We start from the raw sequence: 27,222 nt of genomic DNA, 5'->3' as shown, positions 1-27,222 counted from the left end.
GCAGAGTTCAGAAGAAGGCTTCAGGTTCCCTTGGAACTGGAGTTAAGGACGGTTTGTAGCTGCCATGTGGGTGCTAGGAATCGAACGCAGGTCCTCTGCAAGAGCAGTCAGTGTTCTTAACTGCTGAGCCATCTCTCCAGCCCCAGCAATCTTTTTAAATGAGATTGTGTGAGTTTCTGAAGGACTCAGATTGGTTTCAAATGAACTCAGAGGCGTTATATTATTGATAGAAGAAATAGTTAACATGTTATTGTTGTATATTATATAATATGTATATCATATATAATGTATTATTAATGTATATTAATGTCACATTTAGGAGAAGCAGAATGAGACTCTGTTATGATATTTCACTGAAGTTAAATATTTATAATGAGAGAAAATAAAAATATACCCCCCCCTTTTTTTGATCTTACTGTAGCTCCAGCTGACCTAGAACTCACTATGTAGACCAGACTGGCTTTAATCTTACAGAGATCCATCTGCCTCTACCTCCCAAGTGCTAGGATTAAAGGCAGGCACCACTTTAAAAGACCCATATTTATTTTTTAAATTGTAGTAAAATGAAATCTATAACATGCAATTTACCACTTTAACTGTTCTTGTGTCTGGTTTGGTAGCATTAGAACTGTTCACATTCTTGAACAGCTAACATCACCATTCATCTCCAGAACACTTTCATCTTCCCAACCTGAAATTACATGCACGTTTTATAATAATTCTTCACTCCTACCTCCCCAACCCCTCTCAATCACTGCTCTACTTTCTTTTTTAAAAAATATTTATTATCTTTATTTTATGTGTAAAAGTGTATTGCCTGCATGTATGTGAGTGCACCCATGTTGTGCAATGCCGCAGAGGTCAGAAAAGGGCTTTGGATTCTCCTGGAACTGGAGTTAAGGACGGTTCATAGCCACCATGTGGGTGCTGGGAATCGAACCCGGGTTCTCTGCAAGAGCAGTGAGTGCTCTTAACTGCTGAGCTGTCTCTCCAGACCCATGTTCTACTTTCTAACTCATGACTTTGTCTTCCATAGGAACCTTACATGGTGGAATCATACAATATTTATCCTTTAGGGTCTGGCTTATTTCATTTAGCATATACTATTTTTTTAAAGATTTATTTTATTTTTAATTATGTGTAGGTGTGTATCACTGTGTGGGTATGTGTACTTAAGTGCAGGTACCAGAGGAGACCAGAGGCATTGGATCCTTTGGAGTTGGAGTTATAGGCTATTGTGAGCCACCTACCATTAGTGCTGGGAAACAAACTCAGTTTTTCTTTTACAAGAACAATATACTTTCTTAACCCCTAATCTACCTCTCCATCTCCTAGCATAATATTGCTAATTGTATTGTAGTATGTGTCCACATTCCATTCATTTTTGTTTGTTTGTTTATTTTTCTTTTGAGACAGAGTCTCACTCTGTAGTGTGACCTAGAATGTACTATGTAGCCCAGTCTGGCCTCAAACTTGTGGTATCATCCTGCTTCAGTCTCCCAAGTGCTGGGACTATAAGCATAAGCCACCATACCCAGCTTCATTCCTTTTAAGGCATAATATTTCATTGTAGATGTGTACTTCACTAATATACCTTTTTAATCTTTCAATGGATGTTGTGTTGTTTCTAGTTTTTGACTATTCTAAATATTGTTGCAGTGACTACCAGTGAACAGATATCTGTTTAAATTCCTACTTTAAATTTTTTCCAGGACACAGGAGCTAGAGAGATAACTTAGTCAGTAAAGCGCTTGCTATGCAAGCTTGAGGACCTGAGTTCAATCCTATATAAAAAGTTGGGTGTGGTGGCAAGTGCCTATAATCCCAGCACTGGGGAGGTGGAAACAGGTGGACCCCTGGTGCTCACTGGCCAGTCATCTTGGTCGAATTATCCAGCCCCAGATCCCGGCGAGAGACACTGTCTCAAAAAAACAAGGTGGACAAGTACTGAGGTTGAAGGTGCTAGCAGAGTCTTTCCTCATCTTTCCTCCTCTCCTTCTTTTCTAGTGGACTGTGTCAACTCTTGTAACTAGAAAAGGCAATAATCACTGTTTAGTACTGTTCTTATAAGCTACTTTTAAAGTTTTTATTCTCTTCTCCAATTTCTCCAGATTTTCATTCATGTCTCCAGATTTTTTCAAATTACTAAATCCTTAGAGCATAAATTTTTAAGATTGTTTGGACCCACTAATTAATAAGTGGTAGAGTATAAGCTTAGAGTGCCTGAGGCCATGGGTTCAATAACCAACACCATTACCATCTTCATCAGTGAGATGTGAAGGACATCATTATCCTTGAACCAAGAAACTTTTGGAACCTGTCTTAACCGTTTGCTAATAGTCATACACTGTGCTTGACACTGACAATAGAAAGCTAAATCAAACCAAAATTTTATAATTGAGAAGTTGAATGTCTTGGTAGTTAAGTTTCCTGCCCCAGGTTCTAAGCTCCTCAAGGCCAGGGACTTTCTCATTCATTTTGTACTGCCTGATATTCTGCTTGGCCTTTGAGAATATTTCAATAAGTATATAATTTATGCTATGTTTCATGTGTCTTGAATGATTTTCCTGTGTTATCACTGATTTGTTGAATGATGTTGGGTAAATAATGACTTTATTGTGACAGAACAAAATACTTAAAAAATTTTTTTTTTAAATTTTATGTTTTGGCTGCATGTATGCGTGTACCCATGAGTGCAATGCCTGCAAAGGCCAGAAGAGGGCATAAGATCCCCTGGAACTGGAGTTACAGATGGTTGTTAGCTGCCTAGGGGATGCTAGTAACTGAATCCAGGTTCTCTGCAAGAGCAGCCAGTTCCTTTTAACTGCTGATCCATCTCTTCAGCTCCCTAAATCTATAGTTTGACAAAAGTTTAATAGAGCCAAATACAAAAAGGAAAACAATAATTTATTGCAATTTTAATACTTAACTATTAGGATAAATCAGTAAGAATTTCTTCTTCAAAAACTCTGGAAGAGTTGATGATCTAAATCAGGAGCCAAGCCTTTGCTATTAAGGGCCTAACAGTGAACATTTCAGGCTTTGCAGGCTGTACAGCCTTTATCACAGTTACTCAGTTCTTATGATAGCAACCTGAGATAATATGTAAAAAAAAAAGTAACATGGATGTGCCCAATAAAGTTTTATTTACAAAAGCAATGGGCCAGATCTAGCCAAAGGGCCATACTTTGGTGATCCCTGAATCAGATTAAGGTATTTTCACAGAAAATTGTGGTGAACCTCACAGGAGGAGTATGGAGCCACTGAGACTCTTTCATCCTGCCAACAGAGCCACAGCAATTTCACACATTATAATTTTATGAAATTCCTGTAGGAAGCAGAATTTATACTTACAGAGTTAAGCCCATCATTGTAATGAGGAGACTGAGGCAAAGAAGGCCCTGGCTGTCTTGCCATCCAGCATTCTCTTTAGAGTTAGACCAGGCTATTCACTGCTCTCTAAGTAAATCTTAATTCTTTTCCCCATGCACTCTTTTGTGTACTTTGTTTCATCTAAAATGTCTCTCCAGAAAAGAAGATCAAATATTATGTGAAAATTTTATAAAAATATGTCTCCAAAATAGACTTGATTTATAGCATAGGTGATAAATGAGACCCCCCCCCCAAAAAAAAGAATGCTAATGTGTACTTTTTCTCAGCTTTTAGAATGATTCCATATCCATTGGAGAAAGGACATCTATTTTACCCTTACCCCAGCTGCACAGAGACTGCTGATAGAGAGCTATTGCCTAGTAAGTAAATATTTCAATTTTCTTAAACTTAGAAGTAATTGTTTAGATTACTTTTAGATTGGTTTCTGTGTTAGTCACCTTTTTGTCACTATAATGAAATACCTGACACGGGATTTATGAAGAAAGAGATTTATTTAGCTCATAGTTTTGGGAGTTCAGAGTACAAAGGGCAAAGCTCAGGCTGTGTGGTTAGGGCTGCCCCTTAGCAGATTACCCCATGAAATGGATAGCAATGGCAGGAACATGTACGAGAGAGACTGACTTGCTTCTCACAATCCCTTCCAAGAACATACATCCATTGACCCAGGTTATCTCCCAATAGGCCCACCTCATAAAGGCTCCAGTTTCTAATACTGCAACCTGAGGGGCTAAATTTCTACCACATGAATGTTTGAAGTGCCACAACCATAGTAGTCTTTATTTTTTTTAATTTAAATTATACATTTTCATGCATGTATGTGTGTTCATATGTGCCATGACATGTATATGGAGGTCAAAAATTAACTTCTACAACTGGTGGGAGTCAGTTCTTTCTTTTTACCATATAGACCCCAGGGATTGAACTCAAGTTGTAAAGCTTGGAAGCAAGCGCCTTTTCTTGCTGAACCATCTTGCTGGCCCAGTATTCTGTATTTTAAAAGGTCATTTGATTGAAATTTAGGACAGTTTACATACTTTTTTGTTTTGCTTTTCTCCTATGATTTTTTATTGTGTTTTTGTGCAATTCCAGTTTAAATACTTTTAAAGCTATTTCTAGCATGTAGTTGCAATGAAAACACAAAATTTGGAGATACTAAAAGTAGTTTTCATCTTACAAACTTTTTGTGACAGTGCTGGGGGTCAAACCTAAGACCTTATGCATGCTAGGCAAGTGCTTTGCCACTGAGCCTTGTTTTAAGACAGGATCTCCCTACGACTGGGCTTGGATTCATGATCCGCTAGCCTCAGCATCCCAAGTGACTGGGATTACAGGCATGCATCATTATAATCAATATTACAAACATTTTAAAAAGGAAACAATATCAATCCTTTACAAACCCTTCATAAAGATAAAATTTAGAGGGGCTGTACTTCCCAGTTTGAAGAATAAAGAATTAGGAGATGCAGCAGAAGCGTGTGGGTTATGACAGTAGAGAGTGCTTTCTTCTCCACTTTCAGGATTCCAAACTGCACAATGGGGCTCTAGCTCATTAGAACAACACTTGCTGAATATGTGTGAGGCACTAGGTTCAGTCCTTAGCACTGACAAAAGGGAAAAAAGCACAGAACATTTAAAACAATAGTCTGAATTTTACCTTACCTACATTAGCATTTACTCATTTCTTTTCTCTATGAACTTATAGAGTTCTTTTCAACATTTTATGATTTAACTGATAAGCAAGCATACGAAAGGCTATAAACCCTAGAAGCATGTTCCTTACATGATGTATACCTGTGCAACAGTTTTACAAGACTGAGCCATTAGAAGTGAAGTCTAGGAAAGAAAGTTGCAGTTTCACAAATATCAAGCTAAACAAATCAAAAGCTACCTGATTGGACTTAAAGCCCATTCAGTGGGAGGAAACTCATTTCTAGTACTGTAAACCTAGCCAAATACACATAGCTGGAGAAGTCATAAATGTTAGGCTCTCATATCCTTAGACAAATGTAATTTCTTACTATGTGCAAAATATGAATCCTTAAATTTATAGACAAGTATCCCAGTATCCCAGTCATCATCCATCAATGTAGCTTCTTTTTCAACAGACAGAGATTATTACAGAGTCACACTACCGGTCACACACAGAGATTCTCTGTGAATTGCCCAAGTCTAAGTGGCACATTTAGGATGTAACCTCTATACCTAAGACTCACAGAACATAGAACAAGAGATGAAAAGAACACTAATGCATCTTTCAGTTCTCATCAATGAAGCTCCCTCATGCAACAGAGGGCCAGGAACACAAAAGGCCACAAATGGCCAAAATGCAGAGAATAAGAGTCAGCAGAGTGTGGGTCCTTGGACAGGTCTCCTATATTGAGGCCCACCCACTGAGGGCTCAGGAACCATTGCAGAAGAGGGGGCAGAAAGACTGTAAGAGCCAGGGAGGAGGTGCATGACCATACAGAAGTAGTCCTATAGGTGCCAGGGACCCTTCTCATACAAACCTACAGCAATAATGTCAGCATGCACAAGACTCATGCAAGCCTAGGCAGACAAAAACACAGCACAGAATTGTGGAAATGAACAGCAAGACCCAATCTTAGTCAAAGAATTATTGGCAGCTGATTACTACTGGGTGAGGAAGAGCTGGTCTTCTTGAAGGGAGAGACTCTAGATAGGCTGATTAAACCCCAGAGGATGAACTTGCACTGAGGGACATCTCAGGACACTAACTTTGCATAATAGGCCTTAATACAAATGACAGACTGTATGAACTCCAGTGGGGGGGCAGCTATGGGAGGGTATCAAAGGGGAAGGGGGTATAAAGATGATTTTCTGTATGAAATACACAAATTGAATAAAAATTATTAAAAAATACCAAGCTAAATGAGCTGAAAAGGTCAGGTAAATGAATATTTTGGAGAGATTATAAAAAATTAGGGATGCTGGTGTTTTTCTCCTGGGGTCATTGATTTTCTGCCATTTGCTTAAGTAAATGATCTCTTCCTATGCAAAACCCTCAAATGTGGGTGTGTTTCTTATGTTCTGAATTATTTTAAGGTCATAAGATTTAGAAGATCTGATAGGCTAGTGAGGTGGCTCAGTTGGTAAAGTGTTTGCTGTGCAAACATGAGGACCTGAGTTCAGATGATAGTTTATCAGCAAGTATTGTTTAAATTAGTTAAATCATTAATTTATTCCTATAAAGATGCCTGGCGTATTATAATTACTCAAGGAAAATGTTAAATTTTAGTACATTTTCCTCTTATTCTGAACTCTTAGGGTACTTGTGTTCAATAGATTGAGAGATCTGGGACGTTTATAATCCCATCATTGAAGGTGAAGGCAGAAAAATTGAGAGTTTGAAGTCAGCTTGGGATACATAGCAAGTTCCAAGCTGGTCTGAGCTACCCAAGGAAACTCCATTTCAAGATATGTTTGAAGCATATTTGGGGTGTAAGTAGGAGTCAGTTCAAACTAACTTAAACCTAACAGGGATTTATTAGAAGAATGGGAGCCTATCAAAGAACCCCAAAGCAACAATGATGGATAGACCTAATCGAGGATCACCATCAGAATCAAACTGGCCATTGGGGTTTCCAGGAGCCATGTGTCTACAGACTCTGTCTTGGGCTGCCATTTTCAGTCTCTCTTTCTCTCATTTTCTTTTCCCCCTCCCCCTTTGTATGGTTTCTCATTTCTGCTCTTCTCAGTAGGTCTGCTGTATTCTTAAAACCTTCTCTTTACAAATTGGTGTTCCCCTCAAAGACACTCAGTGGCCTAAGTTGATGCCTTTGCAACTTTAATTTACATGTCTTCAGTTCAATCATACAGTACAGGATGAATGATGTCATCACCCTACATTGAAAACTTAAAGATTTCCCTCAGATTCCCTATTGTGTTTATGGGAGGGTGGTATATGTATATGTCCATATGCGTATATACATGTGCTTGTGGAGGCCAGAAGTCAACACTGGGTGTCTTCAGGACGGCTTCTCCACCTTATTTTTTTAGATAGTGTCTTTCATTAAACCTGGAGTTCACTGATTAGACTAGGCTAGTGGCCAGTGAACTCCAGGGATCTGCCTGTCTCTGCCTCCCCAGCTCTGGGATTATAGACTTGTATCACCTGACTTTTATGTGGGTACTGGGAATCTGGACTCGAGTCCTCATACTTGCACAGCAAGCACTTTACTGACTAAGCCATCTCCCCAGCCCTTCAGATTTCCTAGATATTTTTAAAAATTTTTATATTTTATTAGGCTGGGTGTGGTGGCATTCGCCTTTAATCCCAGCACTTGGGAGGCAGAGGCTGTCTTTGTGAGTTCAAGGCCAGCCTGGTCTACATAGCGAGTTCCAGGACAGCTGGGGCTACAAGGAAACCCTGTCTCAAAAAGACAAAAAAATTTTTTTTATATTTTATTACTTTTCTTTTATGTGTATGAGTGTATTGCCTGCATGTAGGTAGGTACACATGTGTCATTCAATGCCATTCAATGAGATCAGAAGAAGGCACCAGATCTCCTGGAACTGGAGTTACGGACAGTTGTTAGCTGCCATATAGGTGCTGGGAATCCAACCCAGGTCCTCTGCAAGACCAGCCAGTGCTCTTAACTGCTGAGCCATCTTTCCAGCCCGATCTCCCAGATCTTAAAATCTGTGTAAAATTCATAGCTAGTCTATTTTGCTGTGTCCTAGAAACAAGATCAGGTTATTTGAATAAAATTGCCAGAGGCCCTGATGTCTTTCTCTGTGTCTCACAAGAGACTAGAGAATCATCATTTTCTACCAAATCAATTACAAGGATGGAATTACAGAGGGGAATTGTATGGTATGAGGAGTGACCTAAGGGGTGAAATAAGGGAACACAAAAATTTCTAAGCAACTTATGAGAAGAAAACAGTTGAAGGTTTAATGAAAGAGCAGTTAGAGGCAAGACCTAGATATCCTAGAAACTAAAGGAGAAGAAGTCTCCCCGAGTGTAGGAGTATCTGGAATACTAGGTAGGGCAGTTACTGAGGAGAGCCTATTGATTTTGGCAGTTAGAAAGTCATTGGTAAGAGAGAAATTTCATTTGCCTTCTTAGGGTGGAGGGAACAGTACATTTTTCTAGCTATTATTTTTCTATTTAAAAAGAAACAAATATTTTTGAGGCCAAAAATTGTTTTAAAATCAGTTAGTATGCAAGTGTATTATACCTGGGTGTGTTAGCTGTAATCCTAGATTTTGGGAGGCTGAGGCAGGAGGACTATGAGTTTAAGGCTAGCCTGAGCTATACATAGCAAGGCCTTGTCTCAAAAAAACCAAAATGAAATAATAAAAATAAAAGAATTTTTATTATATTAGAATAATACTAATACTAGACTGAAATAATGTCCTCCTTTATAAATTGTTACTAATTAAAGGTCAGTTTGCATATTAGTATTTCTTTTGTCAGAGTTAGAAGCTACAAGATCAAACAGGTTTTTCCTTATTTGCTGTTTGTTTGACAAGTCCTATTAAGTCTAAACTCCATCCAGGGTGCAAGCTCTAGGAAGTAAAGAGATGTACTAGAGGGTTTTGTTTGATTGTAGTATATTTTCTTACAGTCTATTTTTCTGTTTCTGACTGTGGTAAAATGAACAGATTTTTAATAATGTGGAGTTCTAATACCCAGGAGTACTTAATGGTTTTTGTTTTTAATTCTCCTTCAGCCTTGATATGACTTACAGCATTCTGGAATTTGCTTATGGACCTCATAAGTTCAGACTTGAACTATTCCCCCTAGTTCACATAGCTGTTTTGTCGTCTTTTATGCCTCCTGATAAATTTTTCTTTACAAGCCAGTGATGAAATTTGAACTTTCGTTCCAAGGGAGTGTTTCTGCACTAGTCAGTCATCCATTATATTGATGTATTAGCCAAACATTGACTGACAAATGAAGCTACAGAAAGCAATCCAAAAAGAAATAATTAGGTCTCTCCTACAATACAAAAGCCTCATATTTTAGGAAGTTTTCTATCTTATAAAATGAAAATAATACTACTATATCTTAGCATAATTTAAAAATAAAATGAGAACTTTATAGACCACAAAGTGCTATAATGTTTAACTAATATTAATTTTGCTGTTATAATCTCTGCCTTCTGAAAAGCCAGAGTTTGTTTCTCTTGGTTGGTCTTTTGGTATATGTAGACCAAAACCAAATTCATTTTTAAAATCCAGATTTCCAAAGCCTTGAGCTATGTTTAAAGTAGATGCATAATAGAACTGAACTTTTTAAAAGTTAAGCACATTAGAAACTGTAGACAACATTGTTCTTTCAGCACATGAAGAACCAGCAATCCCTTTTGCCCTATCCCTCATCCATGAGAGGCTGACTTCTTCCAGCACACCAAGAGAAACAAACTCTTTCTAGCTATTGAAGAAAACTTGAGTATAACCTCTGTTAATCATTGTGTTTTAAAAAAGTAAAATTTATAGCTGACCTTGGTTCAGCATGGAATTAGTCATCCCTTATTAATGCAGGATATTACATCAGGAATTCCTGGGTTGGTGTCTAGCCCTGAGCAGTCAACTTCCTGGACTAGTGAAGTTTCAAATAGCTCTCAGCTTAATGGAAATTTATTGAGCACCTACTGTGCGTTGGGCACTGTAACAGGCTGAGCTGTGAATTATTCAAGTACTTCCAATTTAAAAATTATAAGCACTTGAATAAAATTGGTAACGAAACCTGCAATCACTAGAAAATAATACTTGAATATGTAAATGTGATAAAATAAGGCAGAAACTTCATTTATGGCTAGAATCTGAGAGCTTTGGTTTTTCTAGTTCAGTTTTTATAGCACCTAATGAAATGTCATATGTAGGACATAGTAATAACTGGGTAAAATTATTAATGGGGAAAATTCCCATGGTGTCTTATCTCTTTATCTCTACACTACTCTCTGAGGTTTCAAAGAGCAAGAATTAATAACAGCTCACATTTATTAAATGTTTACACTGTTCATCACAACTCCATAGCAACTTCTATGGGGTTTAGCACACAACTAATAAGTGACAAAGTTCTTTTTCAAAACCACCTCAGCATGACTTTATAATCAGTGTTTTTTTCCCACGATACCATCCTGTTCCCAGACCCTAGTACAGTCATCTGACTATTCAGATTGGCTGGATAGCTTCCTTTTTGCCTTGCTTGTCTCTGATCTTGTTACTTTTCTTTAACAATATTTTAAATTGTCAAGTTAGATTTAATTTTAAAATATTAAGATTAGTTTATACTGAAATAAAATTCACTCATACCTCTTCTCCCTTGCAGCCTTCCATCATGTTTCTGTTTATCCAAAGAAGGAGCTTCCTTTTTTCATCCACTTTACAGCAGGACTCTGTTCTTCTACAGCAATGATAGCGTTTCTCACACATCAGTTTCCTGAAGTCATGGGTGTTTTTGCTAAAGCTGTGAGTATGATCTCAAGGACTTGTGTGGAGTATTTATAAAACATCACAGGAAACCATCTCTGATCTGTCTGTGCTAACCCACATGAGCAGTGAAAGATATTTGTTACAGTAAATGGCAGGAATTGACTTGTAAAGCTACTACCATAAATATGTCAAACATGAGTTTTTGATGATGTGAACCTACTTCTGTTGCTTAAAAGTCTAAGAAATACAATGCTATAACATTATAATGTTGGCCTTTGTAATTACTTTTGATGATTAATACAGCATTCATTACCAACTAGAGAATAATCCAATTCTTCCTTACCATTAGTGTATTTTCTTCAGTATGTAAAATGTTTACTAATTTTGTAAACAACCCTTTTGATTTTTCCATTTAAATGAAATCATCAGTTCAGAACATTTGCAGATTTTTAACTCGAGTGAAACAAAGATGCAAAATAACTAGTAAGATGGACAAATGGGGCTTTTACCCTGGGTACACATGGAATGTGCTTCTAGGCTCTAAGGTTCTCCTAGTTATTCTGCCTCTATGTTTTTATTGATCTTCTCCAGTCTTGAGTCTAGAGCTATGTGTAGGCTTTTGTTTAATTTTAGTCCTTCAACTTTGAACTACTTCCACATTTCTTGACTTAGGACTGATATTTAAAAGGGTATCCCTATTCATTCTGCGACATAAACTTATTAATGTCACCAAAGACACTTTCCTTTGTCTTTTAAAAAAATGCTTATTTCGCTGGGCTTAGTGGTGCATGCCTTTAATCCCCCCAGCACTTGGGAGGCAGAGGCAGGCGTATCTGTATGAGTTTGAGGCCAGCCTGGTCTACATAGCAAATTCCAGGAAAGCTGGGGCTACAGGGAGACCCTGTCTCAAAAATACCAAAAAAAAAAAAAAAAATCTTATTTCTTGGGCTCGGGCAAGATGACTCAGGGGGGAAAATACTTTCCACCACGCCTAAAAATACCAAAAAAAAAAAAAAAAAGCTTATTTCTTGGGTGCTGGCAAGATGACTAGGTGGGTAAAGCACTTGCCACCAAGCCTAGCAACCTGAATTTAACCATTGGAACCCATGTCATGGTGGAAGGTGAGGACCAACTCCATAGAGTTGTTCTCTGACCTTCACATGCATGCTATGGTATGCACACCTCTTCCCTATCATGCAAACACCCACAACAATAATAAATCAAAGTAAATGAATGAATAAAATGCATATTTCTTGTACATCTTGGTATTTTCACCAGGTAACAAGTGAAAACCCAAAAGAAAATGCTATTTCATCATATCCTGAAGTATAAAATATACACTAGAATCAGAAAAACTCGTCCTTACTGGCACTGTGTTTTCTATATTTTTCTCTATGAGCTTCCATTCTAACTTCCTGTTTTCCCTAGTTTTTTTTACTGCCATAAGAATAGTTTGTTTTGTGCCTTACAAATTAGTTGGCTCTTGCCTGGCACCAATACTCAGAACACTAGTTCCTTTTTTCCCCTGAAGGTCTACCGTACAATGTGTCAAGATGCCACTGGTAGTACAGCTAAGAATCTGAGTATACGTTTGATTTTGAGTCACGCTTCATAAAGAATAACTTTCTACTGTTGTTTATGGAGTATAGATATGTGGGTTACAAAGTGGCTATTCTATTTCTTCTTAGTTTAAAAAAGAAAGCTTAGCTTAGTCATTGATTTTACTACAGCTCTGTTGTTTGCAGTGGTGCTGATTGGGGAGTGAGTGCCTCTTAAAGTGTAATGACCTCACTGTGTGATCTGGCACAGAAAAAAAAAAATTAACTAGAAAGGAAATTCCTTCCATTTAAAAGCTAGAGAAGAGGAAGAAAAGAAAAAAAAAGCAAACCAAAACCTCCTCACGTAACTATATTTTAAAAGATACAGGGAGGCAATGAGAGAGATAGTTCTTGGTGGTTTTTGTTTGTTTGTTTGTTTGCTTTTTGTTTTTCCCTCCAAGGCAATGGAGTGGAAAGGAAGAGAAATAGAGCAGTAGAGGAAGGAGAGAAACCTAGATCTGGAATAGCGGTGGAGCAACTGTTATAGCATATTTCCTTAAAGTTCCGGCTAAAACGAGTGGGCTGTACGCGTATTCTCTATCCATCAATGTTCATGTAGTGACTGCTGTTACTGAAGAGGTCACTAATGGCACCAGAAGAGCCTTTGAGATTATATAGTATTAGTTCCTTAGCACTCTTAATAGAGTCTTGAGAATGAAGAATTGCATATTTTAAAGTAGAAGTTTCTTTGTTAGATCAAAAGTTACTAATATATCATGATTCTAGTTGATTAACAATAAACAAACATTTATCTCTACTATCTTTTATTTGTACAGTTGGTGATATGTACTGTTCAAAATGTTGTTGATAGTGAACTTTTATAGCTATATTTTTTCCATATGGCCTTACATGTGTATTTGAAATTCCTAAAGGCCAAGAACTTACTACTGATGGGACTTTAAAAATCAATATTTGACAGGCAGCAGTTCTAAAGGTTGGTCCCATTTAAGAATTAATGGGAAATGATTATGACTGAGTAGTCTCTGGCTTATAAACACAACACATAAAGGCCTTGACAGGCAAGCAAGCAGGAAGGAATAGCGGTTCATATCTACTTCTTTCCTACTTCATCAAATGTGGTCCATGCACTAGAAACACCCTCTAGAAGCTTGTTAAAATGTACAGCCTCAGGTATCACTGCAGACCTGCCGAAGCAGAATCTTCTTAACAAGACCCCTAGCCTATCCCACATGCACATTTAGAGCTCCAGAAGCTTTTCTCTACTCTCTCCCACCAATGTGAGGAATTTGGAACACCAAGATAGTACAGCCTTATCAAAGTGGAGAAGGGGCAGCATTGCAGAATGGTTATGAACACAGACTCTAGAGCCAAACTGCTTTGCTTTGATCCCAGCCCTGACATTTAGTGTCTATGCAGCCTCTAACCGGAATTGTGAAGTGAGAAATAGTATTGAATAGGTTTTGGTGAGGGATAAACGAGTTTAACAGTGTTTAGAACTGTTTGTCCACAGTAAAAAGTTAGTGAATGTTGTTCCATCATCATCATCATCATCACCACCACTAAAGAGAGCCTAGAGTGGGAAACCATACCTCTTTGCAGTTGAAGGATAATAATAAGCTCAAAATGAATTATCCCACAGAAACTTAAGTGTTAATGATGGATGAATGTCATTTAAACATTTAGAACTGTACCATTGGTACATTATGTGTGTGTAAACCACAAAAAGAGGATCTTTATTTCAAATTCCTGGTACTAGCAAACTGCCTTGTAGAACAGAACCCACTGGCAAGTTGTAAACTATGTAAGGGTTTCAAGTATGTCAGATGTGCAATGACCATATAAATAGAAATTGATGAAATAGACTTGTCTTATTCTAACTAAGGCAAAGCCATGTTATTATTTCTTCTTCCTCCTCCCCCATTCCTCTTTTTCCTGCTTCTTTCTGATTTTTGTCTGTTTGGTTTTTGAGACAGGGTGTCCCTGTAGCCCCAGCTGGCCTGAATATATCACTGTGGTAAACCAAGCTAGCCTTGATCTCACTGAGATTCACCTGCCTCTGCCTCCTGGGTACTAAGAGGCATGTGCCACCATGCCGAGTTCTTTCTTCTTCTTCTTTTGTTGTTGTTTTTCTGAGATGGGTCTGACAATTTACCCAGGCTGGTCTCAAATTCATGGGCTCAATGATCCTCATGCTTCAGCCTTCAGAGTGGCTTGGCCTATAGATTTCTTTGTTATTATCATTTTATCTCTTTTCCATAGTATCTCTTTGTAGTAGCTCACAAATTAGAGACAATTCTTCCTCAATTTCTTAAAATATGCTGTTACAAAAATATGTTTTTATGATGCCAGGTATTGGAAATGAATAATTTGGGGTATTTTGTTTTTGTTTTTGTTTTGTGATAAGGTCCCATGTGGCCCAGGCAGCCTGGAACTCACTATGTAGTTGAGGATGACTTTGAAATCCTAGTCTTCCTGCCTCTATCTACCTCCCATGTCTGGTTTATGTGGTGCTGGAGATGGAACCCAGGGCTTCATATATGCTAGGCAAGTAGTGTACAAACCAAGATACATTCCCAGGCCTGAGGTTAATGATTCTTAAGAATTCTTACTGTATACCAAATTTAAATTAATGGAAGGGAATTAATGAACTAGAATGAGCATTGGTTTTAGTATCCCTCCCCCTTTTCATAGTATAAAAATACACAGAATAACACTTAGTTTTAAGCAAGTTAGAATCCCTCCCCCTGGTTTTTCTCCTGGCTAAGATGAAAACCTAGTCTGACATTAGACATAGAGCAATGAAAAAGTTGCATAAATCCCTGGAGATGTGGAATGTACTGATACCAGAGCTGATATTCTCCCAGGCCAGAATTCCTGAAAAAGGAAAAATTTCTTTTAAGTGGTAGGTCATTTTCTCACCTACTTTGAAGCCTGCTGGGTTAAATATGAGGGTTCAAAGTAAGGGTAGCCAGCAAACCAACTGAACAGGAATCTGATTCTGCTTATCTGAAAGGAGCGTCTTTATTCAAGAGCAGTGCTGTCTCTCCTTAGAGAACCAAGCTTCATCTACTTTGGCCCCTTTTAGTTCTCTTCTGCAGAAAGAACTTTCTTCTTAGTAAGGCTTGGAGGGTGTTATCACAAAAGATGTCTTTGGGGATTTCATTAAGTTACTGGTGAATTCAGTCTTGAGGCTTATGGCTTTAGTGCTTTGCCTTGAGAAATGTGTTTGAATGCCGAAGTCTCTATTGGGTTTTAACTAAATAGGACAGTCTCTGCAATGTTGGCAGCAAAAGATAGTAGGGTTAAGATGAGAGTCAAAAAGATTCCCAAATATATTGTTTTACAAAGACAAAACTTTGTTGAGTTTTGCTGAACATGCATTGTAGCTATGCTGGGGTGGGAACCGGCCTTGTTTCCACATATTTCTACTAATCTTTATGTGGGAAAATGTAGTTGGACATACCAGTGACGAATTTCAGAAAAACTCATAATTGGCTGGCTCCACTGTAACTAGGGCCTTACAATCTCCTTGATTAATTCTTTAAGGACTACATTAGCCAAGTTGCATGATTTCCAAAGATATAGAAGGTTAGATGTTACACTAACAAAGGATCTTTCCACAGAATGCCTCACTGGGGTTTCTTCAGGCCCTTCCTAAAAATTAGATTTTTTCTAACCAAATTACAGTTTTTTAAAAAAATAATAAGCACATATAAATGTCAAATATCTTTTGCTGAATAGTAAGGAAAACTTTTGGGAAGGTTTTTCTACTATCTTTAATGTTTTTCCCTAGGAGTAAAGATTAGTTTCAGACCTACGAAGTTGGTAAATAATTAAAACTATATATTAGAATATACCAGTAGAAAATATATATGATTATTTTGAAAAATTTTTAGTTTTTTTTAATCATTATAACCAGTAATGGGGATATTGTTCATAAGGGAACTATCTTCCCTATATTCTCCATTTGACTTAATGCTTAAAACCTGTACCTCTTTGTTTAACACATTGGGCTACATTCAGAAATTAAACTGACAGCTGGGGATGAAGGTCAGTTGGTAGAGTGCTTGCCTAGAAAAAAACAAAGACCTGGGTTTGAGCCCCAGCACCACATAAACCAGGCATGATGGCTGTAATCCTAGCACTTTCCAGGTGGAGGCAGAAGGTTTGAAAGTTCAAGGTCATCCTTAGCTACATACCCTGCTTGAGGCCAACCTAGACTACATGAGACCCTGTTTCATTAGAGAAAAGAAAGGAACAAAAGAAGGAAGGGAGGGAGGGAGGGAGGAAGGGAGGTAAAGATGGAAGGAAGGGAAGGAGGGAGGAAGGAAAGGAAGGAAGGAAGAGAGGGAGGAAGGAAGGAAGGAAGGAAGGAAGGAAGAGAGGGAGGAAGGAAGGGAAGAAGGAAGAAAGGAAGGAAAAGGAAAAGGTAAGGACTAGAAGATTACTGCAAGCCTTGATCTCTTAAGACTCATTACACATAGCATCTTACAAATTTCAAGGAGACTGAATTTCTTGTAAAGCATTGATTTATCTTAGTCTTCTTAATGTGTCCTAGGCTTTCTTAGAATGCTGGTTGTAGGCACACAATGGCCGTGTTCTAGGCTCACAGCTGTGAGGAACATGATAATGAGTGTTAATGCCTCAGAGGGAGGAAGGAAGGAGGGAAGGAAGGGAGGGAGGGAGGGAGGGAAGGAGGGAGAAAAAGAAATTAAACAGTAAATATCTTCCCTTTGGAATTTTTTTCAAGTGTTTTACACTTATATTCCTGCAAAATAGTATTCCATAGTCATGCTATTTCCATAGTAATGCATCTAAGGTGTTTCAGCAAAACTATAGAGATAACAAAATGAGCCTATGGTGTGACAGGTCAAAGTATTTTGATGTTTACATTTTTGTTCCATTGTTAGTACCTCTAAGGCCTTTATTTGGACAGCCTAGTCTATCTAGTCTCCTTCCCTCCTTCCTCTTCTCCTCCTTTCCTTTCTCTGGTACTGAGGAGCAAACCCAGCCCCTTGTGCATGCTAGGTAAGTGTTGTACCACTGGTCTACATCTCCATCTTTTCTTTTTCTTTTTTTTTCCTCCTCTCTCTCTCTCTCTCTCTCTCTCTCTCTCTCACACACACACACACACACACACACACACACGCATTTGGAAGCAGATCTGTATTCTGAAATGTCTTCTCATAAAGAGACTGAGGTCAATCTGAACACATATTCCAGGATTCAGATAAATCACTAAGGAAAATGCAAGGAAGCAAGATGCCGAGATGTTTGCAGTATAAACTTCTCCAAGGTCCTGCTTATTCCAAATTGTGCTCCCTGTCCCTTCAGAAATGGAGTCTGCTTTCATATGATTGGAAACCGTCTTCTATCCACTCATAGTTTGAACACTTGTTCCCCAGTAAGGAGTGCAATTTTTGGAAGTCCTAGAAATTTTGGGAGTTGGAGGTCTAGCTAGAGGAAGTTGGTCACTGAGGGAGTACCTTGGAAGATTATATGAGATTGCCACTCTCTCTCCTCTCTCTCTCCTCTCTCTCTCTCTCTCTCTCTCTCTCTCTCTCTCTCTCTCTCTCTCTCTCTCTCCCCTTCCTGTAGCCCCGGCTGACCTGGAACTCACTAAGTAGACCAGGCTGGCCTTGAACTCACAGAGATCCACCTGCCTCTGCCTGCCAAGTGCTGGTATTAAAGGCATGTGCCACCATGCCTGGCTAAAATTTTTTTTGAGAAAATGTCTGGAACTGACTGTGTAGATCTGCCTGCCTCTGCCTCCTGAGGGCTGGGATTAAAGGCATGCGCCACCACACCAGACATCCCTTTTTTTTTTTCCTTTTCTTTTTTGGTCTTTTTGAGACAGGATCTTCCTGTAGCCCCAGTTGGCCTGCAATTCACTATGTAGACCAGGCTGGCCTTGAACTCACAGAGATCTGTCTGCCTCTGCCTCCTGAGTGCTGAGACTATCCCTTATTTTTTTTTTTCATTAACTGATCTTTGTAGCAAAATAAAAAAGTGTTCTCTACTTCCAATAAGGATATTTTACACACTTCATTTTCATTGTTTTCTCTAAAAAATATCCAGATTGAAGGGCTGGGGAGATATCTCAACTGCTAAAGTGCTTGATGCACAAGATGTGGCTATGTATTGATCTGAACCCATGAAAAAAGTTAGGCACATGGGTGTGGCTATAATCTTAGCATTGGGGAGGCAGCGACAGGAAGATCCCTGGAGTTCATTGGCCAGCCAGTCTAGCTTCAGGTTCAGTGAGAGAGTCTTTCTTAAAAATCAAGGTGAATGGGGCTGAAGAGATAGCTCAGCAGTTAAGAGTACTGGATGCTCTTGCAGAGGGCCCAGATTTGGTTCCCAGTATCTACGTGGCAGCTAACAACCATACAAAACTCCAGTTCCAGGGGATCCAGTGTCCTCTTCTGGCCTCCTCGGGTTTGCACAAATGTGATACATTTATATCCATGCAGGGAAAACACTCATAGTGCCTACATGTAGGTAGGTGCACCATATTGTGCAATGCCCATGGATTTTAAAATTAAAAAAATAAGGTAGGCTCAGCAGGCAGAAGCTGGCGGATCTCTGTGAGTTCAAGGCCAGCCTGGTCTACATAGTGAGTTCCAGGACAGCTGGGGCTACAGGGAGACCCTGTCTCAAAAAGACCAAAAAAATAAAAAATAAAATAAAGTAGGAAGCAATTGAAGAATCCAACTGAAGTCAACCTCTGGCCTCCACATGTATGGATGAACATATACACACAGATACCACACATGACAAATAAATATCCACACTAAAAGTTCATGAAATTGCACTTTTTAATTCAAAATTTCCAAGCACTGAAATCCTAAAGGAGGGAAGAAGGGATAAAAGTTAGAAAAATGTAGTTGCTAATGTATTCCTGTATTATTTTTTCTGAGTTTAATTTGAAGCTTATGGAAAGCACTTTTTTTCCTATTAACATACCTGTCAAATAAGATTCACAAAAGTCTTCTCTGAATTTGTTTGGCAGCATATTTAATCACTTCCTCCTTCAAAATGAGCCTCAGTACCAAAGTTTAGGACAGCTTGTCACTATTACTAGTATATTTGTTACTTCACCTTGTACAGTTTTGGGCATTTTTAGACTTGTGCTTAGACATTGCTATGAGTTGCTCACTCTAGACTCATGATGCTATTGACATTAGAATTCACTTTTAAAAAAATCTACTGATTTGTTGTTTTAGAAAATGTCTTTGTCTTTTTGAGATAGCATCTCCTTGTAGCCCCAGTCCTGGAACTCATATGTAGACCAGGCTGGCCTTGAACTCACAAAGATCTGCCTGCCTCTGCCTCCCAAGTGCTGGGATTAAAGGCGTGCACCACCACACCTGGCACATGTCTTTGTCTTTTGCAGATTATAGTTCTTTAAATGGAAAGAAAAGTGGAATACAAAAGAAAATTATAATCTTGAGGAATATGTTTTAGAGTTTTCTTTTTGAATAGAGTATTGCACCCCTCCCCAGTTAATTCACATTTCTAATGCTCAAAAGAACTGAATTAGTAAAACTATTTAAGGCATTAAACCCTAAATCAAGAATAACTTGATTCTTTAAAAATAAAAAATAAATAATTTTTAATTTTTAAAGAGTTTATACTTAACATTTATTCTTATTTCATAGTGCTATGGATGGAGAGCTTGAGTCATGAAGTGATGAGTCTAATTTTCACAATAGATAAGACAGCCTATTTATTTTAGTCATGTGTATATTTTTGGTTTCAGTAATATATTGTAGGCTGTGTGTGGTGATTCATGCCTATAATCTTAACCCTCAGGAGGTTGAGGCAAGAGGATTTTGTGTTTAGGGCCAGAGTGGGCTACATGGCTTGACCCTATCTCAGATAAAACAAAACAAAACACACACCTTTCCAACTTAACCCACTAAATTTCAAACCAAAAAGAGTGATGCTGAGGGAATAATGAATGGCAGAGTGGTGCCAAGTGCCACACTGGTAATCCCAGCACTCAGGAGGCAGAGGCAGGAGGACCACCCCAAGGTTAAGGCCAGTGTGGTCTACATAGTGAGTTCCAGGCCAGCCAGAACTACACAGTAACACTCTGTCTCAAAACAACAAAAGACAGACTGGTGAGAGCCAAATGGCTTTGCTAGAGAAATCTTCCTGGGAGGGTTGAATTTAGAGAAGAGTTTTAAGTGAAAAGGCTGATGTAGATTGCTAGAAAAATAGAAAGGGTATTTAAATTCAAGAAATGCTTACTGCAAGGCAAAGCCTCAGTGGAGAAATAAACTGCCCAGGGAAACTCTGCACAGTCTGAGTCTGTTTGGTAAACTGGTGCTTTAAAATAAAGACTGCACATTTGCTTTTCTGTCTTTCAAACTGGTTCACTACGACTTCATTCCTCTTCTTGCTAATTAGCCACTTAAGAAAAAATCGTTTGGTTATTTATATCACATATATAACTGCATGAAAGACTTCAGCATCTCTGCTTAAAATATACAGTAGAATGAAGAAACAGTAGGCCTTGGTTTATAATTCAAAAGGAAGTGGAATAACTCTGAAATAGTAAAAACAAATTTTAGAGGTGGGGGTATAGCTCAGTAGGACAGCATTTGCTCAGTGTGTATGAGGTTATAGTTCTGATCACCAGCACTTTAAAAAAAATGTAACCCAGCTGTAACCTTGAATTATAACTTTGAATTTACAGCAATCCTTGGTTCCTAAGTACTGGGATACTAGGATTAACCTGTCTTTACAATTCTCTCTCTCTTCCTCCTTCCTCACCTCCCTCCCCCTCCCTCTTTCCCTTCCTCCCCCTCTCTGCCTCCCCCCTTGCTCCCTCCCTCCTTCCTTCCCTCCCTCCCTCCCTCCCTCCTCCATCCTTCCCTTCCTCCTTGGGCATGCTGAGTGAGTACACTATCACTGACTTATATCAGTAGCTCTTTTTTATGTCTTAATATAAAGTATAAATATATATACATATATCATGAAACTTCTTTCAAAATCAAATTATTATGTTTGTGCAGAATAAATTTTTGATCTTTAGTATCATTTTTCTTTTTGCTCGAGTGGGAGATTCAGGTAGCAGTTATACTTCTAATAGTTGTATCAGTAGGTATATTCCTTAATGCTGATGGGGGTCTCAGGAAAAATTGCATTTAAGGATAATCTAACTAATTTAAGGGGAAAAATTATTTGTCTGTAATAAGAGTAAGACTGCCTTATGAGGCCAACCAGATGGCTCAGTGGGTGAAGATGCTTACTACACAAGCCTAGCAACCTGAGCTCAGTCTTAGAACCCATGTAAAGGTGGAAGGAGAACTGGTCACACAAAGTTATCTGACCTTCACATGTGCCCTTGACATGTGTGCCCACACACATCACCCACCCCCCACACATACACACACAGACAATAATAAATACTTTTTTTTTTTGGTCTTTTTTTTTGAGACAGGGTCTCCCTGTAGCCCCAGCTGTCCTGGAACTCACTATGTAGACCAGGCTAGCCTTGAACTCACAGAGATCCACCTGCCTCTGCCTCCCGAGTGCTGGGACTAAAGGCCTGCACCACCACGCCCGGCTAATAAATACATTTTTAAGGGGCTAGAGAGATGGTTTAGCAGTTAAGAGCACTGACTGTACTTACAGAAGATTCAGGTTCAATTCCCAGAACTCATATGGCCACTTACAACCATCCATAATTCCAGTTCCAGGGGATCTGACACCCTATTCTGGCCTCCATAGGTTTTGTATGCACTTGGTGCCCTTATACACATGCAGACAAAACACTCATATGCATAAAATAAAAGTAAATAAGTACATTTTTCAGTTAAAAAATAGATATGCACGGTGACATATGCCTTTAATCCCAGCACTCAGGAGGCAGAGGCAGGCGGATCTCTGTGAGATCAAGACTTCTACAGAGCAAGTTTCAGGCCAGCTGGGGCTATGGGAGACCCTGTCTCAAAAAACAAAAAATAAATTTTTTTAAAAAATAATAATTTTTTAAAAGACTGCCTTAGGTCCATCTTGACAGTAAAGAACTTCAAGAAAAGAAATCATTTGGGCTTCATGTGATGCTCAGCAAAATTATGAGAACTGTCATTATAAGAATTTAGACGACATGATCCCCTTTAACCCCCATCCTGTAATTTAAAGCATCCTGGAAGTAAAATGCGTATGTATTGCTCTCATTATATAGCATTTCTTTGAATGCCACTGTCTGTGACCAGTGTGTCAGAGAGAAGCTGTCTGGGGGAGGACTCCAGGAGGAGCATCCTCATACTTGTCAGGCATATGCCAGCTCTTGTTCTCCTATCTATCTTCAATTTGCCTGAGTCCCAGTTTCTTTCTGAAGCCTAATTTCAAGCTCTTACTCCCAGGTAGCAGCAGTTTTACAATTAAATTTTAATCCCTCAGTGTTGTTAGACTCCTATCTAGAGCACAGCCACAGCTGTTCTTGGCAGGCAAACACATTGCTGTTTTTCCCTCAGTCACAGTGAGATAGAAGAATGTTCTCTGGCTGGGGTGTGGATGAAGGCACTTTACTAATCTTATACATAATTCATCCTCGGTTGCTGGGGTACTCAAAGTTGAAACTTTGCCCTCTGATAAAATTCAGCTGGATTTTGTATTTACTTGACTCTGATCTCTTTAGGGGCTTAGCCCTTACTGGGAGCCCAAGGATTCTAATTCAGCTAAGCCTTGACTGTGAAGACTGTGTTTATTAATTTGTTCTTGGTCTATTTTAGGTATTGTAATACCATCTTTTAAAAAACAAAACAAAAACTGCACTAGAACATGCAGTTCAGAGAGTCCTGGATACTCTGAAAAAAACCTTGCAGTATCTGCCTGTTGAATGGAAGGACTCCAAAAGACTTATCTTGTCTTCAAAGTTTAGATTTTTTTTTTAAAAAAGCCTCAACATTTAAAAACGGTAACTTTAATTCTATAGCATGCTAAAATTGGTAATGATTATTCTAAAACACACTGTAAGTCTTTGAGTATCAAATTCATTGCATTAAGGTATTGCTACTAATAGATTCATTTGTTCTTTTTCATTGTTGTGTGTTTATCTATGTGTGCATGTGGAGGCCAGCGGTCAACATTGAATGTCTTCCTCTATCACTCTCCACCTTATTTTTTTGAGACAGGGTCTCTCACTGAACCTGGAACACACTGATTGGCTAGACTGGCTGGCCAGCAAGCCCCAGAGATCCTCCTGTCCCTGTTCGCCAGCACTAAGATTACAGGCGCACACTGCTGCACCTGGCTTTCTACATGGGTGCTGGGGATTCAAACTCAGGTTTTCAGCTTATGTAGCAAGCACTTCACCAATTGAGCTATCTCCATAGTCCTTTGTTCATTCTTTAACGCAGTAAAAAATATATTTTGGTTTCCTTTAGGAAGATAATGTAATTCTTATTCACAAATAGTGCATAGGCTGGTGGTGGATGGTTGAAAATGTATTAGTATAAGGTAGAGAGCACTGACACAATAGATAAGTCATCCTTTCATTTTTGTTTGATTTATAAGTGACTGATAAGTTATTTAAATTGCCTCCAAAATGACTGCAGAAGTCAATCCAGAGATTGATTCACAGAGAGCCTTCCTTTCAGAAGAATTCATCTAATTAGAGTTCCTTTGAGTCAAACAAGATATAGAAAGAAGTGATTTTTATTCCCTTTCAAATATGCACTATAGAATCTTTCCATCTTTATACCTAACTGCCAAACTTTATAGTTTTGTAAACAGTAATATTCAGTATAATGTTTGTATGAATAGTTTAGGATTAACACAAAAGGAAGAGCTCCCCAACTAAAAAGTTAAGAAATGTCTTACTTCTTATTCATGTAGTAACTGCCATAGAAGGTCCTATACCATACATTTTCCTCTTTTATAGCCTGTCATTTGTGACATATTAAAAATGAATAAAGGACATCCTCAGTTTGAAAATGAAATATTATGATGTCATTGTGAAGCAGAAAGGGGTAGTGAGATTCAGAACCAAAATCTCTTGGCTGTGTATATATGTGAGAAAGAGAACAGAAAGAAAGTCCCCTGCATTTATTTCCCAGAGCTGACTTGTTAATGCTAAAGCTGCACTAATTCTGAAAGTCGCCACATGCCATGCAAACTGAAAACCTAAACAAAAGGATATTGGGATAAGGCACTAAATAAGGTTCTGTTGTGTACTCTTCCAAGCTGTTCAATCTGTGTCTTTCACAATTCTCTCTATAGGAGGGACCATCAAGATTGCTTTCTCTCCAAGTGCCTGAAAATAGTTCCTATCTTGATTGGGCTGCCTCAGTCAAGTAATGTATACTAACTGGATTATTAGAATATTCTTTTTCTAAAAAAATAGTGTCTCACTGTGTAGCCTAGGCTGACCTCAAATTCCGCACCCTCCTGTCTTGGCCTTTTAAATTACATTACAGGTACACATATTTTAAAGTACATATAGAATCTGCACTTAATGAGTTTATACAAATTAGATGTGTAAGTAGTAAATATGAAAAAAATGATAAAAAGTATGTGGAATAGAACAGTAGGCCCAAGACTGCACTGGAGGGTTAAGAATATGTATAATCTTGGCAATGGACTTGAAGGCAGAAGATTGAGGATCAGGCTTTGGAATTTGCTGGTGACTCTTACCTCTCTGGCCATATATCTGAGTTTGCCAAACCTACTGGAATGAGCAGAGATGATTATTCTTTGAGTAGGTTAACAAAATATACATCTCCAGATAGTGAGTTAGGAGGATAATGGCATCTTCCAGTCGAGAGGTCTAATGTATAGCATGCTGGTGAGGAGACACACTTATCTCTCTGGGTGGTAGGGAGCCCACTCTCAACCATTCACCTGCATGCCTGTTACACTGCTGTGTCTGCTAACATTAGATCTCTAGGAAAATGTTAAATAAACTCCAGCCCTTTGCATTCCTGTGAAGCTGCTACCCACACCCATAGGACTTCAAGGAAGATAAGGAACACAGTTATTTAGCTTTTTTTCTCCCTGAACTTTTATCTTTTGGATGGCATTAAGAGTAACCATATCTCTATTTCAGCCTCAAATTCCATATTGAATTTTTTAAAATGCTTTTTGAGCATTAACTTTTCCCTTGTTGCTTAACCAGTCATACAAGCCAAGGCTTCTGCCTCTAGGCCTATTTTATAATAGCTGCTCTGGGAGAACAGATGAAAAATAAGACAGTTAGATATTTTATGAGTATTGAAATCCCCTCCATTCAGAAATGTAAATAAAATAACCAGCATGAGCAATCAGCTTGTCAGATTCCATGGGTTTATGTTACATGGGAAAATTATAGTGCAACCTGAAACATGCTTCTTAATGAATTCATAGTGGTATCACAGTTGAACGTAAACCCTTGAGCTTTTCTTTTGTGAAGCTTTCAGAAATCACCTTTAATAAACTGCCTAGGAGAGGAGGGGAAAACTAAGATGATACTTACAAATGCTATCACTGTTAGGTAGCTACCTCCCTTCCAGTGCTCAGTCATGCCAGCCACATAAAGCAGAAAAACCCAATTACCTTTTGGCTTATTCAGGGAACATAAAAATATGCACTGAAGGCTGGGCACAACCCACAGTCAGTTTCTGAAAGTGGCACCAGGAAACTGCTAAAGAGGAGCAGGATTGCCCTTGTGCTTTTTGTCATTGTAAGTTAAGGAAATTCAGTTAAGAGGGATGACAGAAGCCTGTGAAATAGCTGTTTTTATTTTCAGCAAGTCCAGGAAACCGCAGATCTAAGTTGGGATCATAAAACATAATTTGTCCATCTTTGGCTGTTGATCTAGTGCCCTATAGTGTATGAGATCTATCCTCTTGTTTATCAATCAATCAGTTTTGTGGTCTCTAAAGCTCTTCTGAAGTTCCCCTCTACGCATTATGGCCTCAGATAGGATATACACAAAAATCCAATATACCAGATGGCATATAACTGATTGGTCAAGTTTTAAGGTTTGGAGTGAGGAGAAATGTATTTTCTATTTTAAATTATTCCTTTTTAATATTATATTTCCTTATGAATTTGGTATGATTGATTCCAGGTTCTAGGCCTAAAATCTACATTAATATATCACAGTTCTGGGTATTTAATATCACCTGCTTAGCCCAGAATTTCAAATGATAAGGAGTATTAAATTAAATGATACATAGCATTTTGCTGGGCTTTTCCCTGGTCTCTTTGAGACCTTATATTTATGATAGATGAACTCATCCTTGTGTTTTCCTATCAGTGTGTTTTCCCAGGTATTTACTAATATAGCTGCTGTGTGGCCCTCTATGGGACTCTAAATCTTTTGACAGTTTAGGTACATAGTCACCTCACATTTAAGCCCTGATCTCAGCATTCTGATTTCTGTATATTCCCAAATATATATAGTATATACTTGCTTGAAATTCCTTATATATTGCTTGTACATTCTTGCTTGTAAGCTTCAGCATGCATCAGTTCATTCTACTTAGAATGCCTTCCACCGGTTAATGCCTTATAACATTCTAGCTCTAAAGTACCTCCTTTGGAAAATCACCTCTAATGAATCTCATTCACATTTCCTTTATTCTAACATTTCTGTTTCCCAATCTGCTACCTGTTTGATCTCTTTGTAACTGCTGTTTCTATGCTGTCTGCCAACAAGCATGATTCTAGCAATGATGATCTTCCTCCCACCCCAACCCCCGCCCCCGCCTTTTTCATTCTATGCAAACCTTTTAAAAATATTTTATTATTTTTATTTTTATGTATATGAGTGTATTGCCTGTATGTATGTATGTGTACCCATGTTGTGCAATGCCCGTGGAGGTCAGAAGAGGGCATTGGATCCCCTGGAGTTACAGAGAGTTATTAG

At 38.4% G+C, this 27,222-nt stretch overlaps 1 protein-coding gene across 2 annotated transcripts in view; it reads left to right on the top strand.

The window, feature by feature from the left end:
- St7l (suppression of tumorigenicity 7 like) overlaps positions 1-11,610 on the top strand; it is an 86,349-nt gene extending 74,739 nt beyond the window's left edge. The window contains exons 13-14 of one of the 2 annotated variants that reach the window (XM_017798412.2): positions 3,660-3,752; positions 10,694-11,610. In XM_017798412.2, coding sequence (XP_017653901.1) covers positions 3,660-3,752; positions 10,694-10,872 — 272 coding nt within the window. In that variant the 3' untranslated portion in view covers positions 10,873-11,610. The remainder of the gene's footprint in view (positions 1-3,659; positions 3,753-10,693) is intronic. The other variant, XM_008833964.2, reaches the window with a different exon arrangement.
- The last annotated feature ends 15,612 nt before the right edge of the window (positions 11,611-27,222 follow it).

Source organism: Nannospalax galili, unplaced genomic scaffold (assembly GCF_000622305.1).
Source record: "Nannospalax galili isolate Female #2095 unplaced genomic scaffold, S.galili_v1.0 scaffold475, whole genome shotgun sequence".
Lineage (NCBI taxonomy): Eukaryota > Metazoa > Chordata > Mammalia > Rodentia > Spalacidae > Nannospalax > Nannospalax galili.
The sequence above is the reverse complement of the archived record's forward strand: the minus strand, read 5'-3'. Positions and strand labels throughout refer to the sequence as shown.